This window comes from Nesoenas mayeri (genome assembly GCF_963082525.1).
Source record: "Nesoenas mayeri genome assembly, chromosome: 8".
NCBI lineage: Eukaryota > Metazoa > Chordata > Aves > Columbiformes > Columbidae > Nesoenas > Nesoenas mayeri.
In genome coordinates this window covers 26,549,389-26,569,303 of record NC_137554.1, presented here as the reverse complement: position 1 = coordinate 26,569,303, position 19,915 = coordinate 26,549,389, and the positions used below count along the sequence as shown (strand labels likewise).

General features: G+C 43.6%; 1 protein-coding gene across 1 annotated transcript; it reads right to left on the bottom strand.

Annotated features, from left to right (window-relative positions):
- Nucleotides 1-5,216: 5,216 nt before the first annotated feature.
- Nucleotides 5,217-19,604, bottom strand: CTH (cystathionine gamma-lyase). The gene is made up of 12 exons (XM_080348953.1): nucleotides 19,424-19,604; nucleotides 18,006-18,087; nucleotides 17,376-17,471; nucleotides 14,407-14,516; nucleotides 13,839-13,970; nucleotides 11,775-11,832; nucleotides 11,449-11,526; nucleotides 10,788-10,940; nucleotides 10,487-10,608; nucleotides 8,825-8,877; nucleotides 7,482-7,620; nucleotides 5,217-5,961 (listed from the first exon to the last, which is right to left on the bottom strand). Exons 1-12 carry the CDS (start codon nucleotides 19,583-19,585, stop codon nucleotides 5,941-5,943), a joined length of 1,206 nt encoding a protein of 401 aa, XP_080205079.1. The 5' UTR covers nucleotides 19,586-19,604; the 3' UTR covers nucleotides 5,217-5,940.
- Between the last annotated feature and the right edge of the window lie 311 nt (nucleotides 19,605-19,915).

Here is a 19,915-nt window from a genome sequence, read left to right as displayed (position 1 = left end):
ATCCCAACCTGGGCAGCTGGTGGGAACAACTCCCTGGGGAGAACAGCGGAGCAGATGGCACCGTTCCCAACACCCTCAGGTACACGGACCAGACGTGCGGCTGGATAAACACTGTCCCCAGATAGGACAGCAGCAGATGTCCAAGGACGCGGAGAGCTGTTCTCACCCTGGGGATGGGGACACGTGAAATGCACGCTCTGTGCTAAAAATCCTTCAGCGTGTTCACTTGGATTTTTCTTTGAAGAATGGATTTAATATGGAGCAAATTGAATTTAACCTTTGCTGTAAATGGAGGCATTTGTTTCTTGGAGTCTCAGGGGGAGTCTTCACTAATTATACTGAGCTCAGTGGCCAAACTGGCAAGAAATCTGTCTCCAAGGGGAAAAAAGTCAAGTCAAAGATAGCCTTTGGTATGGTTTCCATATACAATAGAAAAAAAATAGCACATTTCAGCAGTAGGGCTTACCAGTGAATTTTGCCACCTGAGCTGTGTCTCTGATAGTCCCTGCGGGGCTGGTGCTTGCAGAGACAGCAGCAGCACCAAGGATGCTCCTGCCAAGCCTCACACCTAAGGCTGTGGGGCAGAACATGTCCCTGTAGGAAACAAAACAAGTCCAGGCAGACCATGTCCCACCTGAAAAACAAGATAAAATAAGGTTTGATAAGCCAAATATTTAAAATCTAGGGAAATTTTTAGGATATGGATTATCTGATTGCTTTTGCTTTTACTCTGTTCTCTGCTTCTTTTCATGGTCACTCTCTCTTCTATTTTGCCTACAAGCAGAAGCACCTACATTTGTGTTTCTGAGACACTTGTCACTTCAGGTAAGTATTTGTTTGGCTATCTAAATTTGAAATCTAAACTTCACACTGAAGCTAGCTGTGAACTGCTGCTCAGCTGCACTCACCCACAAAAGCGGGCACAGTGATTCCGAAACGAAGCCTGGGAACAGAAAACATGACTTGTGGCTGGAACCGATCCGGTTCGGCTCTTCTCCATGTGTGCAAGCGAAAGACTTCCTTTTACGTTCATCTGTCCTCCAGAAAGCCTAGAAGAGGACAAGAGATAAATTATTAACATAATCTAAATAGAAAGATTTTCTTCATTCTCAGAGCCTCTGTGACATACTCTCTTGGGAAATATTCCCAACTCAAATGGAATTCTGCTTCGTTCTTCTCGGATCTCATATTGCTCTTCTGAAATACATGAAGCCTTTCAAAGCCAATAATTAATGCTGTCAATAATTGTGCCAGGGTGAGAACAAAATAGGCATCTTGAAAAGACAGGCAGATACGGAAATATTAAAAAATCCAGTAACTTTCCTACCAAGTGAGAAGGGAACACCTGCATCCACAGCCCCTCTGAGACGGCACCAGCACCGGTGGCCTCAGCCTGCTCCCGCCTCCTGCTGACCCTGACGAAGATCCATTTGGGTCAAATGTGTATATATATGTGTATATATATAACCTGGGACAGTGGCCCCGCTCCAGAGGCAGGTGCTCCTCTGAAAATTACAGATTTCAGATCCAACAAATTATGAATTAAGATCCAAAATTGTGATTTTTTGGCTTTTTAAGAGCAGCTTGCTCAGCATTTCAAGTGCAAGAAATTTATGCCAAATTTCTATTCACCAACCTAATTAAAAGAGGGAGAGGAAATGATTGCAGAATCCTTTGTGATTTCTAAAAGATATCAATATCTATAGTAATTAATTCATACTCATTCTCAAGTGCTATCAGCAAGTTAATTTTCATTGTTAATAGATCAAATACTCTCAATTAAAAAGCATTGCTATTGGATTTTTGTTCTTGCTGTAAATGAAGCGGTGAACTGTGAGGAGATACGACCTGTTATTGTGTGTGACTTGCACTTTGCAGAGATGAAGTGGAATTTGTTTCTCCTGCACGACCTGGACAGAGCTCAGTGCTGCAGTGTCCCGGTCGGCTGGGAATCCCATTTTGCCAAAAAATACAGGTTTGTTCCCATTTCTGCTCACCCTTAGAGCAGGGAAATGAGCTGGGCAGTGTGGTCCTGGGTGCAGGGGTGACAAAAGATGAGCAGAGAGAATCTCTGTGAACCTGGAGCTGGGTTTGACCATAGTTCTGTTTCCATTTTTCAACACCTGGCTTTTTAGCAAGATGTGAGATAATCAATATTTTCCTAACAGAAGATGATAAAAGGAAGGAACAAAAACTGCATTTGCAACTCAGCTACCGCAACAAAAGCAGATAAAATGATTATGAAGCACTTAGCAGGCTCCAACTCATTTTGTGTTTCACTGCAATGGTTAGGAAGCCGTACCAAGGCACAAGTGCATCTGCTTTGCTGGTGTTAAAGCCTTTGACTCCACTAAATCCATAAATCCGCAGGATCCCGAGCTGCCATTCCCCAGCCCGTGCTCTGACACAGCTCTGAAGCATCTTCGTATTTCAGTGTGTCACGGTCGGTGGTGACAGCAAGGGCCAGTCTGCAGATCTGCAAAATGGTGAAATGGAAAGTATGCACAGTATCACTTGACATTTTCTATATATACAAGTTTATACAATTATGACAAATAGCAGATTTCAATTACAGTAACTTCCCCGTAAGTAAAAGCTGGAAGTTTCTAAGAACTATTCTGACTAATGTGGTCCGGCTCTTGGCTGGGTGACAGCTGGAAAACAAGAAAGCCCTCCATCAAAAGGCTGCAATGGTGACTGCAGCCGCTCAATGCCAAAATAGCTCAAGTTCGGGGAATCTGAGGCTGGGAGGGAGTGTGGGAGGTGCTGACTCCTGCACTCAAGCTTAGTTAGCTCTGTATGATTATTTACCAGGAACAAGTGTAATCTGTATTGAATACAAGAGTGATCTGGGCCTTAACATAAAATGAAAAAAAAAAATAAAATAAATTCCCCTTGAAGTGTAATGCAAGCGGAATCCACATCTGCCAAATCTAATAGAAGGATGAAACGCAGCTTTTTAACTGCAGAAAGAATGTGGTATGTGAAATGTGTGATGGAGTCAGCCCGGGAAAGGGGGCAGGTGGAATGACCCCAGGAAAATCAGTGAAAGGAGGGATGTTTAGAGGAGATCTCACAGGACTATTTTCTGTTGAGATGGATAATCCACTTGTTGCGTTCTCCTACCCTTCACTTCAACCCCTCCCCACAAGGAGACCAGTTTCTGGCAGGTCCAGCATGACACCAGTCCCCCTGTCACAGGGATGAAAACCTTCCAGCCAACTCCAGCCCAACATCACGTGTGTTACGAAAACCATCGATCAATTCATTGAGAATTTAGCTGCTGGCAGTTTCATCTGTCCTTTCCGCAAATAAACAGTATAAAGGAAATTCATGTCTGCAGAAGGTAGCAGCCGAAGCATTAGGAAACGCACAAGCAATTCATTTCATGGCAGATATTCTCTTGATAGAAACCAGACACTCATGTCCCTTTGCAAGCAGCCAAAGACCAACCATTCCCACCCCAGGACCTGGAACTTGTAGCATGAAACAGTGGCTGCAGTTACTGAAAAGAAACATGTGTCGGAGAGATGCTCTGTGGATTGGCTTTTGTGGTGTAACCAGCAACCAGCATTTTGGAGTAACAAGAACTAAACCAAAACCCAAAAGGTTGCACTCAACAGCCAGAACCTTGCTGTGCCTGTTATGACAGGACAAGGTGTGATGGTTTTAAACTGAAGGAGGGAGATTCAGGCTGGACATGAGGGAGAAATTGCTGCCCCTGAGGGTGGTGAGAGCCTGGCCCAGTTCCCAGAGAGGTGGTGGATGCCCCATCCCTGGAGACATCCCAGGCCAGGCTGGACGGGGCTCTGAGCAACCTGAGCTGGTGAAGATGTCCCTTCTCATGGCAGGGGTGGCATTGGGGAGCTGGGAAGGGCCCTTCAACACAAACCATCCTGTGATTCTCTGATTGCAAGAAAAGTACTTCCTGAGCTGGGGCAAGGCTGGATGAGCTCAGGCCCTGATCCAGCAAAAGGGGCCACACCAAGGCTGCAGGTCACACTGGGACAGCAGGATTCACCCCCTCACCACCACCCCTTCCTGCCTCAGGACTGCTTGGGGTTGATTTCTTGTTGCCCCCAGCCCTGACCCACAGTTCAGTCCCCTCAGGGCTCAGCTCTCCCCCCTCCCATCCACCAGGCGCCCGTGCTGCTTCAGTGTAGCAGCTCCTGCATCCGTCATTGCACTGAAATCTCATTTTGACATTTGTGATCTAATTTGGAAACATTGATCAAGGAAAATGATGTCTGGTTTCTGATCTCCAGCGTCAGGGAGAAGCGTAGGCTGCTCTCCTCGTGTAGCTTCACGGCGGGGAGTTTGGGGGGTCACCCCAGGGTCTGTGTGGTCCCTGGGACATCCCTGTCTCCCCATCAATCCCTCACAGACACAGGCTCATCTTCAGTTTATCCTGGCTAAAGCTGCCCGTGTTCACCACTCATTACATCCCCATTAGTGAAGACACTAAAAAAAAAACCTCTCTGGACTCAAATTAAATCAGACTCTCAGCCAAAAATCACTGTAACCACAAAAATGAAAATTTAAGAGAGATATTACCATGAAAGAGAAGATGGTTTTCACTAGATCATGGAGAGCTGCCAGCTTACACCATATAACAACAATGCCTTTGAGGCTCTTCAGCACCAGTTGTGGGCTTTTCCAAAAAAATAACACGAGCTCCTAATTTTTGTACCACCAACCAGCCCAGTCCCCTGCAGCATCTTAGCCATTTTGCAGGTGCTTTTATGACATACTCAGCAATGCAAATGAGCAAAGGAGGTGTTTGATACCACCCACACCTTCATCTCAGTTTCCCCAAGAGTTAATCTCTATTTAATCATTCTAGATATTCAAGACTTCTCTGTTTGTGTGTCCATGTACACAATTGTTTGCTGCTCAGAAGGCACAGTACCTGGACAGGTTGATCAGATTATCTTTGTACCCTGTACTTCACACTGAAACGCTGTATTGACCCACTATAGAAAACATGGTCGATTTTAATTACAAGAAATGGAAGCTTTTACCACGTAAAGCTCTGCCTGAGCTCCGATGCTGTGCAGATCGATGCACCGTGACACTGGCTCAGTGCTTGCACCAGCACCACACAAAGCAATTTATATCTTTTTTTCTTGACAAAAGTAAAAACAATGACATTATTTTCCTATAGGAAAATTTCAACAAATCCAGGGTCACTTTAACTCCTGGTTTTGAATGCACATAGTATACACAAACACCAAAACAAGCAATACATCAGGGAAGTTCAAAGTGTGTTTTAATTAAAATGATCCTTATTCCAAATATTAAATCATTACCACAGTTAATATCACATGATTTTTTTTTTAAAAAAGGAAAAGAATCCTCTTTAGAAAGTTCCTAATGTTCACCAGGTATTGGATTTCACTTCATCTTCAATACTCCATAAAATATCAACAGGTAAAAGGCATTTAACTACATTTCCAACCTAATTAAAAAAAAAAAAACTAAGTTAAACTGTTGATTTAAGTGGGACTGTTGGATTAGAATATATGAAAAAAATTAGTTGTGCATCCTGAGGATTAGCAGCAGAAATCAATCTTTTGTCCTAAGGCCCTTGCAGCACTTGCATGACTAATGAGAAACAGTAATTTCTGAGAGCAGTGGGACAATGCTCCTGGGTCTGCACCCCGGCTGCTCTCAGACACAACTTGCTGACTGCAGAAACACAGAGCCTTCCAGAGAACAGCCCTCGAGAGCAGGGGCTGTGCCGCACACATGGGCCCCGTGCAGCCACACACCAGTAGAACAAACTAACGGCACAAAGTGAGAACTCCTGGGAGCCCAGCATTGGATTGAACAGATTTCAAGTCTCAAAGGCAAATCAAAGCAAAATCATGAGCAATTTGGCTTTTCGTGTCATCTTCTTCAGCCATTTCAACGTTCAGTTGTAAGTTCCAGCCTTAAATGTCAAGCCTTATGGTCTGCAAACTGCAACGAGAAGGAAAAATGACAGATAATTATGCTATGCACCTATATCAACCACGCATTTTTTATAAAAGTTCATACATAAGAACCATTTTAGCATTAGATTATCTTCATGCTTTGTGCTGGTGTATAGAAAGATACAAATATGTGCAGTTACTGTAGCTAATTTTCCCCATCACTGAACAAAAAAAAAAGTAGATCCAACCAGCCTAGGAGTAGGTTCAGATTTTTTAAGTCAAAGTTTCGAGTGAAGTTCTTTACCAGGCAAACAGGCCACCTGAGAAAGGAACCTAAAATTGTAGAGACACTATAACAGATTTCATGGATGGGACTGTGTGACAGTAGTTGGCAGTTCCTGAGGACAAAAGCTGAGCTTGCCACAAGATCCAGAGATCTCGTACGCATCCCTGAGCAGCGGATGTCCTGGGATCTCCAGCAGCATCGGAAAGGACCGGCTGGCATGTTGCTTGTGGCCATCCTGTACCTCTGGTCTCTGTGGCTGCCAGGAGCAGCAGGAAATTCTCCTTCCTCCCCCCAAAACGTAATTATATTTATGCAGGTTGGAAAGAAAGGTTGCAGAAACCAGAGACATTGGCAATGCCCTTGGCAAGTCAAAGCGAGATAAATCCAGAGTACAGTATGACATGGCATATCCTGCAATCAAATGCTGGCACATCAAACAGCAAGTCACCAAAAGGGATCAGACTGATGTACCGGCTCAAAGTCAAGTGCCCATGCTTTATATTGAATTTTCAGGTATGACTAATTCCTTACAGTAAAAAAAAAAAAAAAAAAGAGAAAAAGAGGTGATTTTAAAAAAGGTGATTAAAAAAAAGGTCATTAAAACCCCTCATTAAAACCCCTCATTATTCCTTCAGTTCCAGCATCATCCCATGTGAGGCACAGCACAAAGCTCTCCCCTGCACATAAGCATGTATATATGCTTATACACAAACACACCTACACATCGCATATTTTAGGTAAACCTGCCATGAGAAAAAGAGTCACTACATGGCATCACATTAATTACCACACATAAAGAACAATTTTAATCCATTGTCTGAAATAGAGAACTCTGAGTAAAGGAGTAGAAGTAGTGCTTATAAACAAATTACCTTTACTCAAATATTAGACTGTCTGGTAGTTCTTTTCTTAAAGCCCCTGAATACATTTCAACCCTTTCTAAAACTGTGACATGAAAAATCTGCAGCGCACTAAGCACTGTAATGCCTGTACAAGCCTCCCCTCAGCCTCCAGCCATCACTCAGATGCCAGAACATCCCGTCTGCTACAGAAATCCATGTAAATTCAAACCCTGACTGGCAAGGACTGTAAACCTCACTGAAAAGAGACACTGACTAGGAAAGCTTTCAAACCCAGCCTGCCCTCTGCAAGGCACGCTTCTGAGTATTGTAAAAATGAAGTGAGGGAAGAATTACCAGCAGACAGTTTAGCAAGAAAGGCAGAGGACTAGAGGGAAAAATATTTTGAGAGTGATGGTACTAAGATAACAACCCACTTACTGCAGCTTTCAGAGCCTGATCGAGGTCTTCCAGTAAATCTTCTTCATCTTCCAAACCAACTGACAGGCGAATTAATGTATCGCTGATTCCAAGAGCTTCTCTATCTTCTTCAGGCACTGAAGAGTGAGTCATGATGGCCCTGGGGGGAAAAAATAGCCTTTTTTCTAAGAAGTTCTTACTTTTATCGGCAAAGACCAAACAAATTGGTTTCCTGTCAGCTTCCCCTGAAACTCCATGAAGATTTTGCACCTTTTGTGTACCACCTGCTGGTTAAGCCACAGATGGAAAGAAATTGTATCATTGGTTACTGTAAATTATGGGAACTGCAGAGATGTCAGTGACTTGCATCTCCCAGCATTTCAGTACAGTATTTCCAGGATACAAAGGATGAATAAAAATTGGATACTTAACAGTCTAGAAAAAAAAAGAAGAAAAAAAAATCCTATTCTTCTTCCATTCATATTTTTTTTTCTAAAAAGGAGTACCTAAAAGCTCTGCTTTAAGCATGTGGAGAAAGAGCTATAGTATACAATCTCCAGAGGTTTGTTTTTTTTTTCACTTCTGGTTTCTCAGATCACTTGTCAAATTGTACTACTTACATTGAAGAATTTATTCTCTCCAGCTATGGACAATATAGGTAAGAAGCTATTATTATTATTATTGTATTTCCCCCATATGCTCATTGATGTCCACCAGTTAGCAATTACTGCCAGCTGCTGGAGTGTTTTGAGATCTGGTGTTCTAGAATGAGTAACTGAAGTGATTTAGCATCCAAGTTTAGCCATAACTTTCCATGTATCTTTTTTTGAAAAGCAAACTGGGCTTCAGTAAAATAATTTAATTCCATGAAAGTCCTATTTTTAGCCTTTTAACCTAGATAGAGGCAACTAAGTGTTACTAAAATCCCCACAAAATCTCCCTGGCCTGGAGACAGCTGCAGTTTGTGCGGCGTGCTGACCATGCCCCCTTGTGTGAGCTGGCAGAACAGCAGAGCTCATTCCTCAAGTGTCACCAAATCTGCTCAATGCCACTTATTCCAACGCACACTGATTTCTTGGATTTATTATCACAGCAACGAATTGTGGCTCAGTCTCCCAGTTAAATCACGAAACTGTGCAAATTCTTTCATCATTGCATTCTTATCTTCACAAAAGCCATACTCATTTCTGGACTAGCCACCGGTTTTTGTGTTAACACAATGTACTATCCTTGAGTCTCAATTATATGCAAAATATCTTAGTTTTACGTACTAGAAAAAAATTTATAACTCCCATAGAAATTGATCAGAAACTTTTTTGCCACTCTGCAGCTTTTTTAGAGTTTTAAGATGAAGAATGACTTACGGATGCTCTGCTAGGCTTTCATAACCACCCAGACTCTCAGCCAGTGCAAAAACCTACAGGGAAAAAACAAATAGAAGTTAATATAAGAAGTGCAATGTTATGAATGTTTAGAAAGAGACAGATAAGGAAAAAGGAAAGTTTAGTGGTGTGTTTGTTGGTTTTTCTAAGTTTTTTCTAAAATAAATGTTATAAAAGGTGTTAGCTGTAGTTAGGGAAAAAATATAAGTGTACATTTAACAAGTAAGAGCTATTAAGATATAGAATAGGCTTGTCCTGAAAAGGGTCTGAAGAGGTGCTGGTGAAAAACTGGATTAGCTCAGGAGTGGTTCTGACAGCGCAATGTAAGGGCAGTGAAGGCGGAAGAGCAGAAGGAAAATGCTCAACACGAGGAGCAGGTTCTGCCTGGGCACCAGCAGAGAATACACTCTGCTCAGAGGATGGACAGAGCAGGCGCCTGTACACAGCGAGATCTCAAACATCTCAGTCCAGGTTGAGTCGATTATATCCCATCCTTACGTGCTCTTCTTTGAGCATTGCTGAGGGTTTTTTTAGCATCGCTCTTTGAATTACGGATGTATATTCTGGGATGACAAAAAGGGTCTCTAGAGCCAGCTGCACTCACACAGGGATTCACCATTTGTCTGCTGCAGATGCTCTTACTGTCCTCAACATTTCTCTGCTCATATTGACATTTTTTTCCCCTTTAAAAAAAACCCAAAAACCGCACAGCCAAACAACTAAAGCTGTCAACCAGAGAATCCTCTTCTCAGCCTGGTTTAAGGGAACAGCTTTACTTTTGTACCAACTTTGTTACAAATAGACACTTAGCCAAGTCAGATGGCTGAAGTGAATATACTCATAAGGGACGACTACTCCTGGAATGCAATTTGTGATGCTTTTTGTGAAAGCTGGTAGATCTCCTGTGCCAGGATTAAATGTTCGCTCTCTTGTAAAAGAATATTTTGTGGGAAAATCATGTTTTCAGCAGATTCATTTTCAGCTGATGACACTAGCTGGCAAAGCAAGTAAGATAGGGAGGAGAAGGAAGCTCTAATTTATCCTTGTCCATTATTACTGATTTGTTTTTCCAAGAACAAAACAGCAAACACACAAGAGCAGGCTGCAAATTAACCAGAGATTGAGACTAGCAAACACATTCAAGGGTAGAGGTGGAGTGAACACGTTACAAAGACAAAAGCAAAAACTTATGGTTTAGGTAAAACAACCACTTATTCTCCAAACTGAGGGAGTCCTCCTCTGCTTCATGATTCATGTCGTTTCTCAACAGGTTTTTCTCCTGATGAGGACTTTGAAATATTACATCAGTATTACACCAGCCACAGCTTCTCTGCTTTCAACTACTACAGGTATTTTTGCAAAAAGCTGGCATGCAAGTCCTTTATTAGAAGCAATGCTGTAGTATATATACTACACCCTACTGTGTAAATAAATACTTAAATACTTCCTTTTCTTCTCTCTCATTAGCCTCCCATTTACAGATAATCTATTATTTAGAGATGGTTACACCCAGAAGACTTTAGGAGCTTTGCAAGAACAGAGGAAGGCTCTCCCCACCCCAAGAAAACCAACTGCCTCCCAACACCACCCTCAGAAGCACAGGCTCAAATCCCCCTGGGGTAGCGTGTATTCACTGGAATTTACCTTCAAATTCCTGAGAAAAGTAGCAGCATTTTCGAGATTTCCCTTAATGTAAAAGGTGACCATCCCGGGACAGCCAGTACACTGCCGCTTGACCAGCTCATGCTGAGGGTGTGAGGGCAAGCCTGAAATTTGGAGAAGTCGCTTGAAGTTAATTACCGTCACTTCAAAGGGTAACTAGCTCACCCAGCGCTGAGGGAGACACCTCACCCAGAGTCACCCAAAGTGAAGGGCACACAAACGGCACGTACCGCAACAGTCCCCAAATCCAGGCATCACCTGCTCTTAAGTCTCACCAACCTACCTGGGAAAATGACTTTCTGCACCCGGGGATCTGACTCGAGAAATCGAGCAACAGCCAGCGCATTGTGGAAGTGTTGCTTCATCCGGATCTGCAGGGTCTTCAAACCACGACTGCACAGGTAACAGTCAAAGGGAGACGGAACAGCTCCAAGAGCTACAGAAATTCAAACAAAATCCCACATAAAACAAATGTGGTTTTGTTTTTTGTTTTGTTTTTTTAGTAAAACTAAATACAGTCCTAACGTCCTAAATTTCTAAATTTAGAACAAGACAAGTGGAAAGACATCTGATGCCATCTGTCTTCCTCACCTCACACACATGGGAAGCCAATTAATGAGCTGAATTAACAAGCTGAAGACTTGAGGATTAAATTTATTAGAAATAATATGCCTTTATTTGAGAGAGAAGCCACAGAGGGATACTGGAAGCTATCGTGTTTGCTTAAGGCCACCATACATACTAGTGGAAGGCCGGGAAGAGAATTCAAGTTTCCCACATTAGTGTTACCACTTTCTCTCCAGTCATGGACACTTCTGCACATTTATATGCCTGAGCTACAGCCCCAGATAGATTTCATAGTTGTGTGCATGCAACATGCTTATTATGAGCTGGTGTAGTCAAATACAATTCATTTTAAACTGTTTCCTACATTGACTACTCACAGTTTTGTAAGAATTTGAGCCTTTCATAGAGGTCATCGCAGTTTACTGAAACAAGTCCCATCACAACATCACTATGCCCTAAAAATGCAAGAAGACAAGGACAAATCAGCACTCCACCTGCTCCAAGGTTCTGCCATGAACCCCCATTTTCTCAGTCTCAGTGCAAATAAAATCCCGTTTTTCTGAGACGCTGTGCCCCTTCTCATTGCTGCAGCCAATCTCCCTGTGCAGCATGAGCATCAAAAGGCAGATTTTTTTGTGAACTGCCCACAGCCAGGATGGCTTTTAAACAGCCAGTCTGAGTTGTGTTCAACTCAGAAACTCACCGTTCATGTACTTGGTTGCAGAATACATACAAATATCAGCCCCCAGGGATAAAGGACGCTGAAAGGAAATGAAAATAATAAGTCTGATTAAAGCTTTTGTGCACTCTGGTTCATTGCAAGCTATCCAGACAGGCTGTGATCAAACACAGAATAACAATAGATGGAGATACTAAAAAAAAAAACCAAAACCACACAAAAACTTAAAACAAAACTTAACACCTTAAACACAGAAACCTGAGAATGAAGATAGAGTATGTGACAAGAACAATAGTACAGGAAAGCACTCTGAATTCAAGATAGGCACAATAAAAATAACCCATGATAGAATCTGATTTAAAAGCCCTGGTATAATTCCCATCGGCTTCAGGAAGAGGAGTGATTAAGTACCTTCAACATACAGCCTGTTCATATTGGTGACAAAAATAGTTTCATTGCTTAGTTGAGGCAGGAATAAGTAATGGTTATTTACTCTAAAGTGTATTTCCTTTGAAAATGAAGACCTCAACACAGTTTGCAAAGCAAAAAAAAAAAATTGCATTGTTTTCTAGATACCAGGACTGATGACAATGCACCAAAAAAACAGCTGAAAAGCTGCAGAAAGTGCAAAGGGTTTTGTTGGCCAGGGCTCTGCCCCAACCTCCAGCTTTCTGCCCAGGAGCCTTTTAAAGCTGAGAGGCAAACTAAGATCTTGACGGGCAAGAAGTAATGAACAATAGATTGGTTTTAATCAGTCACTAAGTAAAAGGTTTCACACATAATATAAACATATTATAAAGACTGAAGTGTAGCAATGTGTTAAAAGGTAACAAAGCAAGCAGATGTAGAATAAAAGCCTGCTGCTGCCAGGCCAAACACAGATGGCAATTGAAGGAAGGTGGATGATGTGCATTCCTGATCCGCATTTCCAATGCACAGCCAGGAGAATGGCAGCATAAACACCAGTGCCTTCTACATCCAATATTGCCATATAAATCACTCTAAAATTATGATCTTCTTAGTACAGTGTATCAGCAGCAGTCTGGAGGCCTTTAAAGACACTCCCTATTATACTTACAGGAATTAATCATTACAACTGGCTCTCTTTTAGCACCAGGCCAGTAACAGATACATTAACTAGCTCATATATCCAGATACTCACTTCTTTCACATACGTCTTTCTGAAATAATATACATGGTAAGGGGAAAATCATCAAGCCTTTGGTATGTACAAGACAAACTCCAGTGCTGCTTTAGCTAAGCACTAACACTTTCTGTAAAGCTCTCTTAATTTATAAAGATCTCTGTACCCTTAACAAAGACACCTTGCCTGTTGCACGCATAAAGAAGTTTTACTTTAGACCTGAAAGACTAGGGATTAGCTTGGTTTCCTGGAAAATATGTACAAATATTTCTAGCCCATATTAAGATGAATGAGACTTTGAAGTTTATTATTTCAAAGCATTTTTAGAACTTGAAAAAACTGTCTTCACGCATCCAAGTTATAAAATCAGAAAAGTTATGTCAGTTGTTTGAGATCAAAATTATAAACTTCTGAGCCACACATTCATCAAAATACACAAGAAAAGGTAACTTCAATGTCTAAAAGATAAAGTTAACACAGTTTACTTGTTTTAAGTTTTTCTTACACTGCCTTTTTAGTACCTCAAGTGGTTCATAAGAGATCATAAACAGCATATACAAAGGAATAGGTATAAAAAGGCCACAGTCGGTAAACAGGACACTTTATAACAGGCCTGCTATGATTTCCATCAGTGAGAACTAAAAACTATGACTTCTGGATGACAGAGAAGCCATTCTCTCCATTGACTCAATGTGTTTACTTGACTGGTGAGCTATACTGGTTCTGCTGCTGCCATACTGGTATCCAGTCAGATATAACATACCCTGCATATCACCTTTACTAATGGAAACAACAGCAGCACATGGGTTGTGTTTAGAAACAGAACAAGAAATTTTACAATGCACAACACAAAACCACAGTTCCGTGGGGGTGCTTCCATTTTAAAAATGTACCTTCAAAGACACTGAAATAACGGGGTAATTGCAAGCAAACCGAGTGCTCACCTGGAAATACGCAGACATGAAGGTGTTGTCTACCACTAGAAGAACATCTTTATGCTTATGTACAACATCTGCGCAGGCCTGGATGTCAATGACCTTCAGCATGGGGTTGGTCGGCGTTTCAATCCAAACGAGCTGCAGTAATTCAACACGGAAAGAACCATTTAGACACTTTACAATGCTGGTGATGGTCTGTGTGTATGTTATAAGTGCTTCTAAATGTTAGCACATGGAGTGTCAGCTTCCTGCATAGGTTTGCAGAGTGGATATTGTGTCCTCACTGACGAAAGGTGAGGTTTCTTGGAAGAGGTGATATTCTCCACAAAAAACATGGGAAGAACATCAAAGCTTTTGAAAACTACATCAGAAGGAGACCTTTTTAAAATGTTTTCAATGAGACACCATGAACGTCACCAAGTGGCTTGTAGCAGGGATGTGTTGGACCCAGCTGTTCCCGCAGAGGCCACTGCAGCCCCCTCCGCTTCACACATACACCCAATACAACAGGAGCAACAATGAAATTATTTAACAACGTTAAACAAGCAAGTTCAGCAATTTCCCTCTCCGCTACCTTGGTCTCCGGTGTAATCGCAGCTTCCAGGCATTCAATTTTTGCACAGTCAACAAAAACTACATTCAAACCCATCTTCATGGCTACTTTCCTGAAATATCTGTTTGTGCCTAAAAAACCCCAAACAAAACAAAAAATCAGAGACACAAAATGAAACTATTTCCTTAACTTTCCTTCACCGATCTCCAGCCTCTTGTACACACGCACAGAAAGTCAGGAGGGTACAGCTTTATGTTGTACATCATAAATGGCACATTAATATTCTGTTATTTCTAAAAAGTTTAAATATTGCTGTAGTTTTTAACATCACAGAAAAGTAACAATGGGAATATAGAACCAGAGTGATGTATGACATACTTTCAATTAACAGCTGTTCAGGGTTTTATTTACTGGAGAAGTAAACAGACCTCTTTTAGTTTGCCAGCCTCTACCTTTCCCTCCACCCGTGTGGTTCCAGCTTTGAGATCCCCTTTCCCCCATCCCACTTGTAGTAACTTTTTTTCCACCACATCTTTTAAACTATTTTTTTCTATTTAATAAACTTAATTGAGAATTTGGGAGAGGAAGAATCAAGGGAAAGATTCCAGCTACTGTGTGTTTCTTATCATTCCATTAAATAAGCTTGTAGTGAGGAAGATTAAAAAGTGATTACTTCCTTCCTTCGTGCCTTTGAAGCCTTTCATTTGAAAGATTCAAAGAAGAAACCAGAAGCAACCAGTTGATCACTAGACAGCAACCTACTGGCTATCTGGCAACACTGCCTGGATTAAAAATTAATTCATTACGTCTTTCTGCCAAGGTTATTTAAGATTTACTCACGCAGAACACCAGTTTGCTGTCTAGCCATAAAGTCACAGTACACGCAGGGTAGGATTCTGGGTGCTGAACACTAAGTGTGAATGATATTTATTTTTCTTAAGGAAACACTTTTATTTCTACAATAACCTATATACTATTTTGCGCTGTAAGAAGCTCACTCAAGCATGGGACATTTTCACATAGGCTGTCAACTTTACCAATAAAAACCACAGGAAAGCCTTACCTACTTTTAATAATAGCACGCTGAAAAAAAAGACATAGAAGGGAATGAGAGGTGACACTTCAAGCAGCCCTTTTAAGAAGTTACAGCAGCAGATCAGAATTCAGATGTGTCAACTACCTACAGCTCCTCTTTATGCCTCCCAAAACTCAGCATCTCTTCAACACATCCCAGGCAACAGAACTTCCAGCTTTGCCTTGGAGAGCTTTTCACTTTCTTTTACTGTTTTTCTGACAAACTCAAATACTGTAGGCTCATTTGAGTTAGCAAGCACAACACAGCTTTACAATCCAACTAGGCTTTTCACAAAAAAGAAGCTTCCCAAAGTGTATCCTCCAGGAAGCAGGGACACATGCCGGTGCCCAGTCACCCAAAGGTTGGTACTACGGGGTTGAAGTACAAAAGGCTGCCCAGGGCAAGCATGGAGGAGTAAACCCCACACAGCAAGAAGTCAGCACGGGCAGGAGGTGGCTGAGCAAGGACCGGGCACAGTGTGTGCGAACGTGAGCAGGAAAGACAAGGAGGAACAGCCAGAAGAGCAGAGGCCGTGACAAAATCAAGCAGGGACTTTGGGGACAAAGAGTCCTGAATATCTGAGGGGAGAGAGAGAGAGGCTGAACACACGCTGGCCACAGATGTGCAGACGTACCATGTCACAGGGTGCGAGCTCTGCTGAATGAGGCTGTGTGAGGAAGCTGCTTCCTTTGCAACAAAAGTACGAGAAATTTCAGGGAAGAAACAGTGAAATTAATTTCTGCAGAAACCACTACAGGCTGAGGATTTAATGAGTGGCCGAACTGGTTTTGCTTGAAAAACGGGCCTTTCTGAAGTGAGGAACTGATAATATGCTTTGGTCAAATGACTTTGAAGTTCCATGGTGAGAGGGCCATGGATGAAAGGAGCAGATTGCCAGCAGGGATTCCTGCTGTCTCCACTCCGATCAGCTCCAGATGGACTTTGCTGAAGAGCTATCTGGCACGACAGAACCAAGACACTAAAAGCAAATGTGTATATTTATATTTGATGTGCATAAGCACAGAGAACTGACTGGCAAACAGTAATCACTCCTAGCAATGGGAAAGGTGACTACTCTTGCTAAAAGGTTTCCCAGCTATTGCTTGGGAAAACACTACCTGTCACTGACTTCTCTAACCTTCATTTGAAAACAGAGCAGGTTTGATCTCTTTGTGCCAAGGCCTTGAAGCAGACAGAGGGAGACAAGAGGAGACGGCAAGTTTTGTTGAGCAATGAAATGCAGGAGTGGGGCACCCAGGACACTGACTGTCACAGCATATTCTGGCAGATTTCCTGATTAAGGACTTTAGGGTGGCATTGGCCTTTTGAAGGACTTGGGCAGAGGTGGCTGCACTCCACTTGCTATTGGGGAGTTTCTTGAGGAATGGATAAAAAAATAACTGTGTAAGATCAAAACCTAATAGTGGACTGCAGCATTGCTGATGCATTCAGAAGACACGGGCATAACAGATGCAAGTTGTGCTTTCAGGTAAAATGACAGAATAGTTGTCTGAAACAGTCCAGATAAAATCCTGGTTGGTAAAGGGTCAAGCCTAGGGAAGTAATAGTTGAAATACCAGAAGCTGGAAAGCTGTGTTACATTGGAGAGCAGAATGCCCTGCTCTGCAAACAAGTCTGTGTGAAGCTACCATGTTGTTATTTTCCCCTCATTCAAGCATATATTACTAGTTAACTATATTTTTTGAACCTTTAAATTCTGTGCCACAGAATCATTCAGTATTCTAATTTCTACCACCAAATCAAACAGGAGGGTTCTGTGTTTTCATGAAGTGAAAAGACTTTACAGAAAAATAAGGTCCCACATGAGAAATTTGGAAAGTTCACAAGAAACACAAATAGGTACACTGAATCATTTGCACAATGAAGATCAAAACTATGCTTGTGCTTTGCATACCTCCATAGACGTCATCCATGCAGATAATCGTATCCCCTGCCTTTAGGAGGTGAGTAATATTCAAAGTAGCAGCTAAGCCAGAAGCATAAGCTAAACCTAAAACAGAAAAGAGTAAGTGGCAGACAAACTGTATTTTAATGTGATACAACCTTGTCAAACCTGACGTAGCTTTCCTCACTTTACTTTTCAAAAGAACCTGTTCTGTCACTCTCACTCACGCTATCTCTCTGGTTACGTGGATTCAGTAAAAGCAGCAGCTGGATTCCATGTGGGATGGAAGCCAGGATGAGCATGGGTAACACCGTCCGGTAACAGCAGCTCCCACTCCTTCCTGCACTCAGCACTGCTACATGGGATGGATTCAGTTCAGCTCAGGCATCAAATGCAGCATGACGAAGCAAAGCTGCTACAGAAAGTCCAGTGATTGAGCTGGGCTTTCCTGAACAAGAAGCATTGGACTCTTTCACACCACAAGGCTGCTTTTGCCCATCGCCAGCAGCCAGCGCCTGGGAAAGCCTGGTTGTGACACAACTGCTGCTGTGTCCCTGCTCCCCTCGCCATGCCTGCTGTAGGCACTGTCAGGAGACACATGTGCTGACATCTTGCTTGAGGAACCTATTAATTACTTACAATATTTAGCTCCATCTAGCATCGCCACAGCCTTCTCCAGGCAATTCCGGGTAGGGTTTCCACTCCGGCTGTATTCATAACCCTATTGGGAAAGCAAGAAACAAACAGATCTTAAGAGAGAGCATCAAAAAAGCTTCATACGATAATAGCCATGGGTTCCTTAAAAAGCCCTGGCTCACATTGCCCTCCTCCAAGAACAGCGGGCTGGTTTTCTGGCTGCATCAGGCTGCTGTACACAACATGCCATCAGGCATCCTCAACCTGGAAATGGTCTCTCAAGGTGCACAGGGGGCAGTTATCACACTGCCAGCCATGCTCTCCTGTTTTTTCCTAGATATCCATCTCTTGTCACTGGTGGGGAAAAGGCCTTGCTCTGACACAGTCCACTCAGTCTTACGTTAGCAGGAAGAATGTGTCCCATCTCTGCAATGCTCTGGTGTGAAAGATACTACAGGGCACTAGTCAGTGCCAACCTGTACCCAAGAGCTCCTGAATGCTCAGACCTTTCCCTAGCACACAATCAGGCCAAGTTCCACGCTGCAGTGCAATCAGGCTCTTATGTGACTACTGAGAAAATGTAAGGAGAAAAAAAATTCTTATACATGCATGGATGCACTTGCTAAAGAGAGAACCCCGCTAAGCACCCTGGTGTTCACGTACTTTCAGGATTTCTGTCTAATGACAACTTCATCACACTGAGGAATCCAGCAGCCCAGTCTCAGAGCTTCCAGCAGGATGTGGTGACTCTGATCAGCACACGGACACAGCAGTGTGACTCCTGTGATCTTCTAACACAGACACCGACTCACACACAACACTGGGAACGCTTCTAAGTGATTTTGTGTGGAATCAAAGATCACAAGGCAAATTCCTGTTGCCCAATCAGCAGTGTGACATCCAGACCTTGAGTTTGGAACAAATACTGCTTTATGAACTGCAAATTTGAGTCATTTCCCTCACACGCACATGGTACCCATTAGAAACTTCATGATAGTTCAATGCAAACACTTCCAGCACTTTTCTACAATACATCCACTGAATATCTATGAAATATTCATTGGGTCTTGAAGGACAACTAAAGCAGCCTCTTACAGAATACATATAAATGAGACAATGTGTTCTGCCCGGGCCCTGCAGCAAAGTAAAGCTTTGTTATCACACGGTCTTCAAGAAAGGCTCCAGCTGCATGCAAACCACGCGTCCGAGAGGAAAAAAGATGCTTGGGTTTTTTTGCAGGAGGTAGGACGAGGGAAAATATCTCCACACGTGGCAAAGCGGGAGCCCCCTCCCCTTCCCGGGCCTGCCGCCCCCCCGGAGCTCCATGGACAGCCCGCCAGGCCGGGCCGCACCCCCCGCTGCCGTCCTCCGCCCCCGGAGCCCCCCGGACACGGCCGGACCGGGGCTCCGGACGCACTCACCGCGTGCTGCCCGGGAGCCTGCTGCTTGAAGGTGGTAGAGAGGGAGATGGGCGGCACCACGGCGGCCGAGCGCCACTGCTCGGGCTCCTGCCCGGCGTGGATGGCCTGCGTGGCGAAGTGCGCGAAAGGCGGCAGAAAACCGGCCGACCCGCCCAGCTCCATGGCCACACTCCAGCTGCAGCTGCAGCTGCTCCTACTGCTGCTGCTTCTGCTGCTGCCGCCGCTGATATCGCCGCCGCCGCCGCCGCCACCTCAGGCACAGCCGCTGCCCCGCCCCGAGGGGCCCGGCGGGGGCGGGGCCTCAGCGCCGCCTCTCATTGGCTGGGGCGGGGCAGGGTGGTGTCCCTCATTGGCTGGGGCGGGGCTGGGCGGGGCCCGCGCCGCAGGGCAGGGAGCGGCGTCCCGCTGTGGCACCGCCCGCCCGCAGGGGGGCGCCGCCGGACTGCAGCGCGCTGCGGGCGGGAGGAGAAATGGCGGGAAGGCGCCGGACCT